The following is a 16,539-nucleotide window of genomic DNA, read 5'->3' as shown; positions in this document are numbered from 1 at the left end:
AACCCTAGTCCTTGTGGTTCCAGGCTGAGGTCCCCATTGTCCCAAGTGTTGGGGAGGCCTGTGAGCTCTCCCTGTAGGATGGCCAGAGCCTGTCTGCCACTTCCAGCTCTCTGGTCCAAGCATATGGCCACCAGTTCCTGTTCCTATCCTTGCCCCACAGCCCTAGAGACCACACCCTGGGCTCCAGACCTGTATGCCTGCTTGCTCAGCACAAGACCCTGTGTGATCTGCTTCCCTGGTATCTATCTGATTCTCTGGTGTCCCTGGCCCTCCTGCACTCTGGCCTCTCCAGTGACCTCCAGGCACTGACAATGGGGCACATGCATTCAGCTTGCTTTGCTCAGATGGGGAAAGCACAGTGGGGAGCTTGCCTGGTTGAGGTGGACACTGCAGTTAGCAAAAGGCACTTCCCCGCCATGGACCAGTCAGCTGGGTTCTGTCAGAGGATTCACTCAGGGAGTAGCAGTCTCCACCCATCCTTGATCCTGGGAAAAACTGTGACATTGGAAAAACAGATGTTGGTTACACACATCCTGCCTCAGGCCTGGCCCTCCTAGGCAATGTTTCATTTCTGAGAGTCACAGAATCTCAGCTCAAATGCCCAGCCTTGTACCACATGGGCAAACTGAGGCATAGCAGAGTGATAGGCCTGGACTGGACCCTCCATACCACCATGTTCCCCCTCAGGGGCCCCGATTACATTTCTACTCTCTTCCTCCCTGGACTAGAGACAACCTGATGGCCTTATTTCACCTTTATCACCTCTATAAAGGCCGCTATCCAAATACACTGAGTGGCCAGATTATTATGCTCTCTGAACGCATAATAATCTAGCCACTCAGTGTATATCCTATATAATAAAAGGCTAATATGCAAATTGTCCCCTCAACCAGGAGTTCAACCAGCAGGCAGGCCGGCCAACCACCCATGTCCCCTCCCACTGGCCAGGCTGGCCGGACCCAACCCATGCACGAATTCATGCACCGGGCCTCTAATACACACACACACACACACACACACACACACACACACACACACACTGAGTGGCCAATGATTATGCGTTCAGAGATTATAATAATCTGGCTACTCAGTGTATAGTCACCCTGAGGTCCTGGGGGCTGGGTTCCACCATGTGAATTGAAGGGAGCGGGGCACAACATAGCCATAACAGTCTCCTTGGATTCTGGCTGTCTCCTCAATCTAGAACTCCATCTGGACCCCTGCCTGTGCTACGCATGGGGAACCTGGGCTCACTTCACTCTTCACCCTTTGGGGTCACTGCCCTGTGCTGCCTGCTGTCCAACGTCTGAAACCTTTCCATAAACGTTGTCTAGTTTCTCTGTTGTTTGAGAGGTAGGGTAAATCTGGTCCCTATTACTTAATCTTGGCTGGAGCAGAAGTCTCCCCAGTGCAGACAGTTAGCCTGCCTCCACACCCCCTTTTCCACCTCGTCCTCCTGCCAGCCATGCTTGTCCCCAGGGCTGTGCCTGGGGAACCCACTCTCCTTTTGGCAGTAGCTCTCCACTTGGCCAAATCAGTGGTCTGTGTTCTTCCTTTCAAAAGTCTGTTGTAATCTCTCCTCAACTTCTCCAGGTCACTTTGTCCCATAGGTCTTACATGTTATTCATTTATTATCATTTTAGCAAGGTCTTGGGAGGAAGAAATCAATGTGTGGGCTCAGCAGTCATCTTTAGCCAGAAATTGTCTCATGTCTTTAGACAGTTAAATTGTCCTGGAAATGTTATTTGAAAATGGATCCCCTCTGGAGGACATTTATACTGCTTATAATTTTGTACTATTACAAATAATGCTTTGATAACTATCCCTGTCTACAGTGTTTGTGCCTCTCTGTTATTTTTCTAGCATAAACGCCTAGAGACTGGGTCAAAGTTTTGATGTGGTTAGTGAGCTCTATTGCCAGATGGCCTACAAAAAATGTGCATTTTACCCTGCCCTTGCCAGTATTTTCTTCCTATGCTGATGAAGGGCTTTCTCACTGTACAGGAACGCTCCTGCACTTTATTTTTCATTATTTTAAAGTCCCTTTAATCCCTCTGAAAATTGTTTATGGCAAAGCCAGGCTTGTGTGACTTTTTCAAATAGTTAATTTGTTCTCTTTAAATCGGTTTTCAGTCAACATATCCCTGCTGCACATTTAAACCTCTACCCATCTCACAGTGGCCACAGGGCTGGACTGGCACTTGGGAGGGACACAGACATAGACAGGACCAACTTGTGGTCTGGCCCAGGAGGATGCCTGTTGGGTTCTGCTGGCCGAGCTGTGACACCAGCAGTCTCCCTCACTGATAGAAGAGCACCTCACCTGTTGACCAGCATCTCAGGAAATTCTTCCCACCGTAGGTCAAGTTGGAACAGAGACAGACTGCCGGAAGAGGTGCCACCTTTGTGATTAAGACCTGACTGCACACAGGCAGGAGGGAATGGAGGTAGATCAGGTGTCCTTGCAGGGGGTGCTGCTGTTTTCTGCCCTGCAGTCAGCATACCCTGGCTGGCTGGAGGGTCCAGAAGGTACAGCAGACAACATGGCCTGGCACCTACATTTCAGGAATCCAGTCTGCTGAGTCTGCAGGACGAAGTCATGGGAAAGACAGGTCCAACCTGGCGGGCGGTGATTCAGGCTCCCACAGGTGAAGGCTCCTCAGCATCCTATCTCTCCACTGCTGGCATCTGGACCCTCTACTCAGCTAACAGCCCTGCCTCCCTGGCCTCAGAGGAACCTGATAACATTGAAGTTGCTTCTGGGTCAGGGCCAATTCCAGGGATGCTGCTGACCACTGAGGAGGCTTGGCATGGCTCTGCATCCACATCCCCTCTTGTGAGCTGGCAAACCCCAGGAGTAGGGGCACCTGACTGAACATGATGGTCTCAGTGTCAGAGCTCCACAGGCCAGAGGGGAAAGGGAAGAGCCTGAATGCCATGAGTCTGCAGCCACTGGACTCCAGCCATGAGGAGGGGCCTTTAGGGGCAGGAGACAGGCCTTTAGGGGCAGGAGCCAGGCCTTGATCTTGGCATGTGTCAGCCCAGCCCCTAAGTGGAAATAGTGCCTCTTCCATGTATGTTCCAGGTGGGAACAGTCATTCAGTCTGAGCACCTGTCCACTTTTTCTGCTGGGTCTGTGGTGGGCATGACTCAGTGCTCACTGACTGGGACCATGTGCTAGGGGCACTGTCTCTACCAGTGGTGGATAAACCAAGGAAGAAGAGCCTATTCAGATTTCTGGTTTGGAGTAGATTATTCACACAAAATCTTTTCTCAAATCAGATATTAGTGTCAAATTAGGGGATAGGCTACTTACGATTTAATTAAAAAGCACAAATTTGGTAAATGTATTTTAAAATTTCTTTTGAGACTATTTGACCCATGGGTTATGTGTTGTAGCCCTGGCCAGGTAGCTCGGTTGGTTAGAGCATCATCCTGATATGCCAAGGTTGTGAGTTTGATTCCCGGTCAGGGCACATTCAAGAATCAACCAATGAATGCATAAACCAGCGAAATAGCAAATCAATGTTTCTCCCTCTCTCTAAAATCAATTTAAAAAGAACATGTGTTTTTTAGCTTAAGTGTTTGGAATATTTCCAGGTGCTTTTCTGGCATTTATTTCTAGTTTGATTCCACTGTGGTCAGAGAACACACCCCAATGATTTCATTCCTTTTACATTTGCTCAGATTGGTCTATGTTGCACAGCCATTTGAAAAGAAGGAAAATTCTGATGCTGGTGTATGGGTGTCAATCAGACTTCTTGAGTTGTTGAATTCCTTGATGCCCTTGTTGATTTTCTTTCCATTGCTGACTGAGGGGCATCAATGTACCCGATAATTGTGGGTTTGTCTACATCTCCTTTCAGCTCTAACAGTTTTTGCTTCATGGATATTGAGGCTCTGTTGTTTGATGTGCACAATTTGGAAATTATAATGAAAATACAACATATCAAATATGTGAGATGCAGCTAAAGCAGTGAGAGGGAAGTTTATAGCCCTGAATGCTTACATCAAACAGGGGACAGTTCTCAAGTCAATATTCTAAGTTCCTGTCTTAAGAAACCAGAAAGAGAGGAGCAAAATAAAACCAAAGCAAGAAGGAAGGAAGTAATAAGAGGAAAGCAATAGAGAAATCAGTAAAACAAAAAGCTACATCTTAAAAAAAATCAATAATGTTTATAAACCTCTAGTAAGACTGAAGAAGATAAAAAGAGAGAAGACACAAGTCACCAATATCAGGATGAAATAGGGACATTACCATGATTATAAGGTAATGTTATGGACAACTTTTTGCTCATAAATTCAACAACTTAGGAGAAATTGACCAATTCCTCACAAACTAGACTACCAAAACTCAACCAAGATGAAATAAACAACCTGAATAGTCCTATTATCATTTAAAAAATTGATGTAATTAAGAAACAGACTCATACTAGTAGATACAAACTAATAGTTGCCATATGGAAAGGGGTGGGGAGACTGGGTAAAAAGGTGAAGGGAGTAAGAAGTATAATTGGCAATTACAACATAGTCACAGGAACATAAAGTACATCATAGGGAACATCTATATATATAAAAGCCTAAGCGACGGAACTGAATGACCGAACGACAGGAATGACTGAAACAACCAGTTGCTATGATGTGCACTGACCACCAGGGGGCAGATGCTCAACTCAGGAGCTGCCCCCTGGTGGTCAGTGCGCTCCCATAGTGGGAGTGCCGCTCAGCTGACAGACCGTCCTGGTGGCCCACCGGCGATAGCCACTCCCTCAGTAGTCCTGCAGGTCCAATCTCCAGAGAATGGGCCAGGCACCGATGGACCAGAGCCACCTGCACAATCCCGACAGCGCTGCTGGCCTCCTGGAAGTCGGCCTCCTGCACCGCTTCCCCTCCCTAGTAACTCCACAAGGGAGAAAGGATATAAAAGTGGCCGCCAGGTGGCTCCCGACAACTGGTGTGAACATCAGTGGGATGGATCCTGGTCCCGGGCCAGCCTGGAGGGCTGATCATGTTCTAACACCCCCCTCCCCTGGGACCCCACCTGTGCACAAATTCGTGCACTGGACCTCTAGTAGTCAATAATATTGCAATAACTTTGTATGGTGCCAGCTGGGTACTTAGAGGATCACTTCATAAGTTATATATATGTCTAACCACTATGTTGTACACCTGAAACTAATACAATATTGAATGTCAACTGCAATTGAAAAAAAAAGAAGCACCCAAAAAAGAAATCTCCATGATCACATAGTTTCACTGGAGACCTCTATCAAACATTTAAAGAAGAAATAACACCAATTTTATACAATTCCTTCTAGAAAACAGAGGAGATGGGAATAGTTCACAACTCATTTTAGAAAGCTAGTATTACCCTTCCTGACACCCAAACCAGGCAGATGGTACAAAAAAGAGAAACTTACAGACTAATATCCCTTATGAATGTAGAAACAAAAAATCTGCAACAAAATATTAGCAAATTGAATCTAGCATTGTATGAAAAGAATTATACAGCATGATCAAGTGGGATTTATTCTAGGTATGCAAGTCTGAGTCAACATTTAAAGTCAATCAATGTAATTCATCATATCAACAAGCTAAAGAAAAAAAACCCCATATGATTGTATCAATGCGGAAAATGCATTTGGAAAAATTCCAACACCCATTCATGACAAAACTTTTAGCAAATAAGAATAGAGGGGAAATACCTCTACTAACCTATAGCTTGTTTCATACATAGTGGAGAAAGATGAATGCTTTCCCCTTAAGAGTGAGAACAAGGCAGGGATGTCTGTTCTCACCACCACTATTAAACACTGAGCTGGAAGTCCTAGTCAGTGGGAATAGGACAGAAAAAGAATAAAAAACATACACATAAGTAAGGAAGAAAAAACTGTTCCTGTTGGCAGATGACATGATTATCTACATAGGAAATCCTGCCCCCTAAAACCTTCTAGAACTAAGTGAGTTCTGTAAGGTTGCAAGATACAAGAACAATGCACAAAACTCAACCACATTTCCAGATACTCACAGTGAGCATGTGGGAACTGGGGTGCAACACACAGCACTGTTTATAATCACTCCAAAGAAAACAAAAGTTACAAACCGAACACAACGTGTGTAAAATCTGCTTGCTGAGATTACAACATGCTGACAGAAAAAGTCAAAGATGACCAAACTAAATAAAAACACATTCTGTGTTTGTGGACTGGAGGACTCCATTCTCCCCACATTGGTCTCCAGGTCTAGCATGATTCCTATCACAATCCCAGCAAAGCTTCTTGTTGGCACAGACAAGCTTATTCTAAAATTTATATGGTAAGGTGCAGGCCCTGGAATAGATAAACAGTCTTGAAAAATAGGTAGAAGAATCACTCTACCCAACATTAAGGCTTCTTTACACCTACAGTGATCAAGATAGTGTGGTATCAGAGGCTTAAAAATGGCAGCGGAGTAAGTGAAAGCTATACTGACACTCTTCTGGACCAAACTGGAAATAAAACTAAAATACAGAAACACCACCCTGAAAAATCAACTGAAGACTAGCTGAAGAGAACCCTGCTAACTAAGGACAGAAAGTGGAGACTGCATAAAGACTGGTAGGGAATGTGGAGATGCGAAAGGGCTGTCTGGGTCCCACAGACAACAGCTGAAGGTCTGGAGCAATATCTCAGCTGTGGCGGGTTCCCACTGAAAACTCTGGGGTTTAAACACCAAGCTGGGCTCCCTGTTCCAGAGAACCAGAACTGGTAAAGGTGCCCACAAACACCTGGCTGTGAAAAGTTGGGCTGCTGTCAGCCAGCCAGAGACAGCGAAAATGCAGGCACCCTCTTAAAGGGCCAACACACAAAATTTTGTGTGCAGCCACTCACCTTAGGCTCTGGCAGAGGGAGGACAGTGTGGACTGGAGATGTGTGAGAACAGTCCAGAGTTGGGGGCTCGAGGGTTGGAGCTTAGAGAGCAGCCACCCTGGTTTCTGTGCTGAGTCATTCACTCACACTGCATAGAACATCTTTCTCTGTGGACCTTTGCTATTCAGGTGATTTTCCCCCTGAGGGAAGGCAGTTGCTGAATCCTGTTGGAAGACCTCTTGTTCCATCCTGTGGTTGATAGCCTGAGGCTAATCAAGCCTGAATGAAATCAGACTGCAGACAGAGGTAGGTCTCTGGAGGCTTTGAGTCTTTGCCTGATCACCTTCTGGGCCCAGGGTTAGGAAAAGCAGACCCTGGTGCACGTCTTGGTCCTTTCCAAAGACACGCAGCCCCAGCAGAGGGAACCCCAACTGTGAATTGCTGATAGCTCCAAACAGAGTACTCAGGGCCAGTCAGAAACAGTATCTCACATAGTCCTGCACTAGAGATTGGGAGTCATAGCAGATCTACCTAATACATAGACACAAACACAAATAGGCAGCCCTAATGGGGAGATAAACAACAACAACAACAACCCCCAAATAACTGAATAAGAGAATTCTCCAGAAGAGGAGCTAAACAAAATGGAGATAAGAAATTTATCAGATATAGAGTCCATAATAATGATGGCAAAGATGCTTAACATCATGAGAAAAGATATAGTAACTATGAAAAAAGACCAGTCAGAAATAAAGAAGGACATAGCACCAATAACACAGTGGAAGGAATAAACAGCAGATTAGGGGAAGCTGAGGATCGGATCAGTGAATTAGAAGACAGGGTAGAAAAAAATCACGCAATCAGAGAACCAAAAAGAAAAAACAATTGAAAAACAGGAGGACAGCTTAAGGGAGTCATGGGACAACATGAAACGTAACAATATTCACATAATAGGAATGCCAGAAGGAGAAGAAAGCAAGCAAGGGATAATGTGTTTGAGGAAATAATGGCAGAAAACTTCCCTAACCTGGTGAAGGGAAAAGTCACACAAGTTCAGGAGGCATAGAGAACCCCAAGCAAGAAGAACCCAAACAGGACCACACCCAGACACATCATAGTTAAAATGCCATTAATTAAAGACAAAGAGAGAATCTTTAAGGCAGCAAGAGAAAAGCAATTTGTTACTTGCAAAGGAGCTTCCATAAGGCTGTCAGCTGATTTCTCATCAGAAACTCTACAGGTCAGAAGGAAATAGCATGAAGTACTCAAGGTAATGAATAGCAAGGATCTGAAACCAAGATTACTATATTCAGCAAGCTATCATTCAAAACTGATGGTGAAATAAAGAGCTTCCCAGACACACACACACACACACACACACACACACACACACACACACAACACAAACACACACACACACACACACACACACACACACACACACACACAAATGGCTAAAAGAGTTTATCACCACCAAACCAGCACTGCAAGAAATGCTAAAGGGACTAGCATTTCTATTAATAATGTAATGAGGAGACACACACACACACACACACACACACACACACACACACACACACAGAGAGAGAGAGAGAGAGAAACATAGGCAGGTAGAATAAAAATGGCAATAAATAAGTACCTATCAATAATACCCTTAAATGTAAATGGATTAAATGCTCCAATAAAAAGACATAGGATAGCTGAATGAATACAAAAACATGACTCAACAATATGCTGTCTACAAGAGATCCACCTCAGAACAAAAGACACACACAGGATGAGAGTGAAAGGATAGAAAAAATTTTTCCATGCAAATGGAAAAAAAAAAAAAAAAGGCTGGGGTAGCAATACTCATATCTGACAAAAAAGACTTCAAAATTAAGGCAATCACAAGAGACAACAAAGGTCAGTACATAATACTAAAGGGATTGATCCAAGAGGATACGACCCTGGTAAACATATATGCATCCAATATAGGAGCACCTAAGTGTGTGTATGTGTGTGTGTGTGTGTGTGTATAAATAAATTCTAGAGGACTTTAAGGGAGAGATCGACAGCAATACAGTCAGATTGGGGACTTTAACACCCACTGACTTCACTGGATAGATATTCCAGACAAAAAATTAACAAGGAAACAGTGACTCTAAATGACATACTGGATTAGATGGATTTAATTCACATTTATAGACCATTTCACTCCAAAGCTGCAGAATATATATTTTTCTCAAGTGCACATGGGTCATTCTCAAAGATAGACCACATGATAGGACACAAAACAAGTCTCTACAAGTTCAAGAAGATTGAAATCATATCAAGCATCTTCTCAGATCACAATGGAATGAAATTAGAAATCAACTACAGTAAAAACAGTAAAAAACATTCAAACACATGGAGGCTAAATAGCATGTTATTAAACAACTAGAGGTCCAGTGCACGAAATTTGTGCACACGGGAGGGGGGTCCCTTAGCCTGGCCTGCACCCTCTCACAATCTGGGACTGCTGGCTCTTAACTGCTTGCCTGCCTGCCTGCCTGATCACCCCTAACCACTCACCTGCCTGCCTGATCACTTCTAACCACTCTGCCTGCTTGCATGATCGCCCCTAACTGCTCACCTGCCTGCCTGATTGCCCCAACCACCTCTGCCTTGGCCCTTGCCACTGTGGCTTCGCCCAGAAGGACGTCCAGAAGGACATCCGGAAGGTCGTTCGGCTGTCTGGTCTAATTAGCATATTACTCTTTTATTATTATAGATGAATGGGTTGCCAATGAAATCTAGAAAGAAATAAAAAACTTCCTGAAAACAAATGACAATGAACACACAACAACCCAAGATCTCTAGGACACAGCAAGAGCAGTCCTGAGAGGGAAGCTCGTAGCACTACAGGTCTACCTCAAAAAACAAGAAAGTTGTAGTTATCTAACCCTACAACTTAAAGAATTAGAAAGAGAACAACAAGGAAAGCCCAGAGTAAGTATAAGGAGGGAAATAATAAAGATGAGAGCAGAAAAAATGGCATAGAGACTAAAAAAAAACACACAAAAAAACAAAAAAAAAATATAAAAGATCAATGAAACCAAGAGCTGGTTCTTTGAAAAGATAAACAAGATTGATTAACTGTTAGCCAGACTCATCAAGAAACCAAGAGAGAGGACCCAAATAAATAAAATCAGAAATGATGCCTGGCTGGAGTGGCTCAGTGACTGAGCATCAACATATGAACCAGGAGATTGGGGTTCAATTCTTGGATGGGGCACATGCCTGGGTTGCAGGCTTGATCCCCAGTGTGGGGCATGCAGGAGGCAGCCGATCAATGATTCTCTCTCATCATTAATGTTCTCTCTCTCTCTCTCTCTCTCTCTCTCTCTCTCTCTCTCTCTCTCTCTCTCTCTCTCTCTCTCCCCCCTCTCCTTTCCTCTCTGGAAACAATAAAAATATATTTAAAAAAATAAACTCAGAAATGAAAGTGGAGAAGTAACCACTGACACCACAGAAATACAAAGGATTGTTAAGAAAATCCTATGAACAACTATATGTCTACAAACTGGACAATGTGGATGAAATGGACAAATTCCTAAAAATATAAATCTCCCACAACTTAATCAGGAAGAATAAAAAAACCTGAATAGGCCAATAACAACTGATGAATAGAAGTCGTCATCAAAAAACTCACAGCAAACAAAAGCCCTGGTCCAGATGGCTTCATATGGGAGTTTTACCAAACACTCAAAGAAGAACTAACACCTATATGCCTCAAACTATTCCAAAAAAATCCAAGAGGAAGGAACACTTCCAAGCCCTTTTTATGAGGCCAGCATTATCCTAATTCCAAAACCAGAGAAATAGGCCAATATCCCTCATGAATATAGATACTAAAATCCTCAACAATATATTAGAAATGACCAAGTGGGATTTACTCCAGAGATACAAGGCTGGTACAAGATTCACAAATCAATAAACGTGATACATCACAACAACCTGAAATAGGAAAAGCTCATGATCATATCAATAGATACAGAAAAAGCATTCAACAAAACACAACACCAATTTTTGATAAAAACTCTCAGCAAAGGGGGAATAGAGGGATCATATCTCAGCATAATAAAGGGCATATGTGACAAACCTATAGCCAACATCATATTCAATGGGCAAAAACTTAAACCATTTCCCCTAAGAACAGGAACAAGACAGAGATGTTCGCTTTCACCACTCTTATTCAACATAGTCTTGGAAATCCTAGCCACAGAAATCAGACAAGAAGAAGAAATAAAAGGCATCCAAATTGGAAAGGAGGAAGTAAAACTCTCATTATTTGCAGATGACATGATATTGTACATAGAAAACCTTAAAAGACTCCACCAAAACATTACTAGATTTAATAAATGAATTTGGCAATGTAGCAGGATACATAATAAACATCCAGATAGCGATGGCATTTTTATACTCCAATAATGAATTCTCAGAAAGAGACACTAAACAAACAATCCCATTTACCATTGCAACAAAAAATTAAAACACTTAGGAATAGACTTAATCAAAGAAGTAAAACACTTGTACTTGGAAAACTACAGGATATTGAAAAAAGAGATAAAGGAAGATATAAACAAGTGGAAGAATATACCGTGTTCATGGATTGGTAGAATTAACATCATTAAAATGTCCATACCACCCAAAGCAATTTACAGATTAATGCAATCTCTATTTAAATCCCAATGGCATATTTCACATATCTAGAACAAATACTCCAAAAATTTATATGGAACCAAAAAAGACCCCGAATAGCCACAGCAATCTTGAGAAAGAGGAACAAAGTTGGAGGGATCACAATACCAAACATCAAGGTATACTACAAAGCCACCACGATCAAAACAGCCTGGTACTGCACAAGAACCGGCATATATAGCAATGGAACAGAACAGAGACCTCAGAAATCGACCCAAGCCATTACACTCAATTAATATTTGACAAAGGAGGCAAGAGCATACAATGGAGTCAAGACGGTCTCTTCCATAAATGGTGCTGGGATAATTGGACAGATACTTGCAAAAAAATGAAACCAGACCACCAACATACACCATACACAAGAATAAACTCAAAATGGATAAAAGACTTAAATGTAAGCCGTGAAAACATAAAAATCATAGAAGAAACCATACGCAGCAAAATCTTAGACATCTCTCGTAGCAATATGTTTATGGATACATCTCCTAGGGGCGAAGGAAACTAAGGAGAAATAAACAAATGGGGCTACATCAAAATAAAAAGTGCCTGCACAGCAAAAGAAACTATCAACAAAACGAAAATTGAGCTCACTGTAGGGGAGAACATACTTGGCAATGATACATCTGATAAAGATTTAATAACCAAAATATATAAGGAACTCATAAAAGTTAACAAAAGAAAGACAAACAATCCAATTAAAAAATGGGCCAAGGACCTAAATAGACACTTCTCCAAAGAGGACATACAGATGGCCAAGGGACATATGAAAAAATCCTCAGATTCACTGATCCTCAGAGAGATGCAAATTAAAACTACAATGAGGTATCACCTTATACCTGTCAGAATGGTTACCATCAACAAATCAACAAATGACTAGTGCTGGCGAGGATGTGGAGAAAAGGGAACCCTAGTACACTGCTGGTGGGAATGCAGACTGGTGCAGCCACTGTGGAGTTTCCTCAAAAATTTAATATGGAACTGCCAGTTGACCCAGTGATCCCACTTCTAGAAATAAAGCCTAAGAAACCCGAAACACCAACTAGAAAGAATGTATGCACCCCTATGTTCATAGCAGCACAATTTACAATTACTAAGATCTGGAAACAGCCAAGTGCTCATCAGTAGATGAGTGGATAAAAAAAGCTGTGGTCCATGCCCTAGCTGGTTTGGCTTAGTGGATAGAGTGTCAGCCTGTGGACTGAAAGGTTCCAGGTTCGATTCCAGTCAAGGGCACATGCCCAGGTTGTGGGCTCGATCCCCAGTGCGGGGGAGTGCAGGAGGCAGTCAATTAATGATTCTCTCATCATTGATGTTTCTATCTCTCTCTCTCCCTCTCCTTTCCTCTCTGAAATCAATAAAAATATATTTTTTAAAAAAGCTCTGGGCCCTTCACACCATGGAATACTATGCAGCAGTAAAAAAGAAGGATCTCTTGCCCTTTGAGACAGCATGGAGGGACCTGGAGAGTATTATGTTAAGCAAAATAAGTAAGTCAGAGAAAGACAAGTATCACCTGATTGCACTCATATGTGGAATCTAATGAACAAAATAAATTGTTGAACCAAATTGATCCAGAGACTTGAAAGAATGGAACAGACTGGGAAAACTCAGAGGGAAGGCAGCAGAGGGTGGGTAGATGGGAAGAGATCAACCAAAGAACTTGTATGCATATATGCATAACCCATGGACACAGACAATAGGATGGTGAAGGCCTTGAAAGGCGGGTGGGAGGTTGAAGAGGGGTTGTGGGCGGGCTGGAAGGTGTCAATGGGGGAAAAAAGGGAACCTATGTAATACTTTCAACAATAAATTTAATTTAAAAAAAAGACAGCGAGGGCCTGGCTGGCATGGCTCAGTGGTTGAGCATCAACCTATGAACCAGGAGGTCACGGTTCGATTCCCGGTCGGGGCACACGTCTGGATTGCAGGCTCAGTACCCAGTGTGCGGTGTGCAGGAGGCAGTGGATCAATGATTCTCTCTCATCAGTGATGTTTTTATCTCTCTCTCCCTCTCTCTTCCTCTCTGAAATAAATAAAAATATATTTAACAAAAAAGACAGCGTGTTATCGCAAAGGAACACACACAGAGACAAATGGAAGGCAACAGAGCCACAAAGAGGCCCACACAGATATCACAACTGATCTTTGACAGGCGTGCAAAAGCACTTCAGAGGAGAAAGGAGCCTTTTCCACAAATGGTGCTGGAGCAACTGTCCAAAAAATATGAACCTCGATGTAAACCTCACAGTTTATAAAAAAAAATTGACTTGAAATGGATCATGGACTTAAATGTAAACTGTAAAACTATTAAACTTGTATTTTATAAAGGAGAAATCTTCAGAATCTTAGGGTAGGCAAAGAGTTTAGACATCACCAATGGGGGAAAAAACACATTGATAAGCCTCATCAATATGAAAAAGTTTTGCTCTACAAAAGCCCATAGGAAGGGGATGAGAAGACAAGCTACAGATTGGGAGAAAATATTTGCAAAGCAGGCATCTGACAAAAGAATCACACACTTAATATATAAAGAACTTTCAAAAAACTCAATATAAAATAATCCAAGAAGAAAATGGGCAAAAGATGAACAAGCATTTCACCAAAGAGATACAGATAGCAGATAAAGATCATTAATATTCAACATCATTAGCCATTAGGTAAATGCAAGTTAAAGCCACAATTACATACCACTACACTCTATCAGAATGACTCAAATAAACACAGCAACAACCCAAGTGCTGATGAGGAGGTGAGAAACTAGACCACTCACACACTACTGATGGGAGTGAATGGCCAGCCCGCCTGGAAACAGTTTGGCAGTTTCTTACAAAACTGAACATGCAACCACCTTACCCTGCTATTGCCTTCCTGGGCATTAGTCCCAGAGAAACAAAACCCATGTTCACACAAACCCTGTACTAGTACATGAATGTTTACAGTAGTTTTGTTTGTAGTAGCCAGAAACTGGATGCAACCCAGATGTCTTTTAATGGGCAAATGGTTAAACAGACCGTGGGACATCCATACAGTGAATTGCTTTGAAGCAATAAACAGGAACTGTAGATACGTTTGACAACCTGGGCGAATCTCCAGAGAATTATACTCAATGCAAAAGCCAATCCTAAGTTACATACTGTATGATTCCAGGTATATAGCATTTTTGAATAACCAAGTGATAGCAGATTAGCGTGCCTGGAAATAGGGGGAGCAGTATGAGGGATCCTGTGCTGATGGAGATGTTCAGTATGACTATGGTGGTTGACATATAAACCTCCATGTGTGTGCCCTAACCAGTTTGGCTCAGTGGATAGAGTGTCGGCCTGCGGACTGAAGGGTCCCAGGTTCGATTCCGGTCAAGGGCATGTACCTTGGTTGCAGGCACATCCCCAGTAGGGGGTGTGCAGGAGGCAGCTGATCAATGTTTCTCTCTCTATCCCTCTCCCTTCCTCTCTGTAAAAAAATCAATAAAAAATATTTTTTAAAAAAACCTCCACGTGATAAAAGTGCACAGAACTACGCATGTGCACACAGATGAGTGCATGTAGCAAGGTCAATGGACTATGTCAGTGTCAATTTCCTGGCATATTGTCCTAGGGTTTTGCAAGATGCTACCACTGGGGGAAATGGGTGATGGGTACAAAGGTTCTCTTCATTATTTTACAACTGCATGTGAATCTACATGTCTCTCAAAACAATGTTTTAAAACTTTTGAAATACGTTAAAAATTGCGTATTATACATCCAGTCTCCAACACGTGTTTCACAGAGGACAAGACGATATAAACAGAGAGTGTCCTACCATGAAGAATAACCTCCACATCTATCTGGCATCCGTCCCAAGAAAGGTGCTGTGCTGGGCACTGTCCAGAGGGTGTGTGTGTGCTGGACCAGGATGCTGAACTGGATGCTGGACCAGAATGCTGGATGTGGATGATGAACTGGATGCTAGACCAGGATGCTAGACTACATGCTGGGCCCTTTCCTTGCCAACCTGCAGGGGGCAGCCTGGCCATGCAGGGAGAGGGCTGTGGTGAAGGCCCAGCTGGGCTCCAATTCCCAGTCCCAGCTGTTTGAGTACCAGTGTTCTCCCCGCTCCCCACCCCGCGCAGCCACACACCACACACACATGCACACACGCACGCATGCTCCACAGCCCATGAGCTCATTCTGCCCAGACTGGCAGCCTGGGTGGGATCATTTCTCCTTGAGCTCTTTGTCCAGCTCAGTTTCAAATGACTCATAAGTGGCTTTTGCTGTCTCCCCCAGGGAGACCCCCTGCCTGGCCCCATAAACCTTCCCAATTAGGCAATGCTTCCTGATAAGCGGCTGTTCACCCACTCTCCCAGACCACCTGAGAGAACTGCTCCCCCTCCCGGGCAGCAGCCTGGCAACATGGCCATCCCAGCCAACTGGGAAGGTGGACCTCCTGTCCTGTCTCCTCCTTCTCTCTCCCTCTGTCTCTCGCCTGAGAAGGAGGTGACTGAGAGGTCTCTGAAAGGACCATTGAGGCCTCACTATTGCGCCAGATAGCGCCCTGCATATGTTGGGTAGCTTGTCCTCGTCCAGCCTGGTGTCATGGTGGCCACTCCCCCTGACTTAGCAGGACTTTGCTGTTTGATGAGGCCTTGGCAGCCTTCTGCATGGTCAGGCCCTTCCTGTATCAACACGCTCAGGACCTGTTGTTGTGCTGACCCCGGCAGTTCACAGGCCTGAGGCCTCATGAAGCTGAACATTTGCAAATGCACCAGGTCTGGTGAGCATTCATGGCTTGCTGCCTTTATGCTTTCCATCCTCGAATGGGCTCTGCTTCAGAGCACACACCGCTTCCAGGCATCCATGCGGCCCTCTTGGGGCTGTGCATATTCTAACCCTTGTTAGGCAAGTGTGCAGGGCGGAGACAAACCCAGCTCAGCCTGGACCATTCCTTGTCTGCCTTGCTCTGTGCAGGGCAGCTGTAGTCCCTGCCAACT

At 43.7% G+C, this 16,539-nt stretch overlaps 1 protein-coding gene across 2 annotated transcripts in view; it reads left to right on the top strand.

The window, feature by feature from the left end:
* Positions 1-16,539, top strand: part of WNT9A (Wnt family member 9A) — a 79,795-nt gene that overhangs the window by 26,143 nt on the left and 37,113 nt on the right. Inside the window, exon 1 of one of the 2 annotated variants that reach the window (XM_080674768.1) lies at positions 7,050-7,154. The exons of the other annotated variant lie outside the window; for it this stretch is intronic. Coding sequence (XP_080530894.1) covers positions 7,132-7,154 — 23 coding nt within the window. The 5' untranslated portion in view covers positions 7,050-7,131. Of the gene's footprint in view, positions 1-7,049; positions 7,155-16,539 lie in introns of those variants that run through there. 2 annotated transcript variants of the gene reach the window in all.

Source organism: Plecotus auritus (assembly GCF_963455305.1).
Source record: "Plecotus auritus genome assembly, chromosome: 6".
NCBI lineage: Eukaryota > Metazoa > Chordata > Mammalia > Chiroptera > Vespertilionidae > Plecotus > Plecotus auritus.
This window is presented reverse-complemented; position numbering and strand designations above follow the sequence as displayed.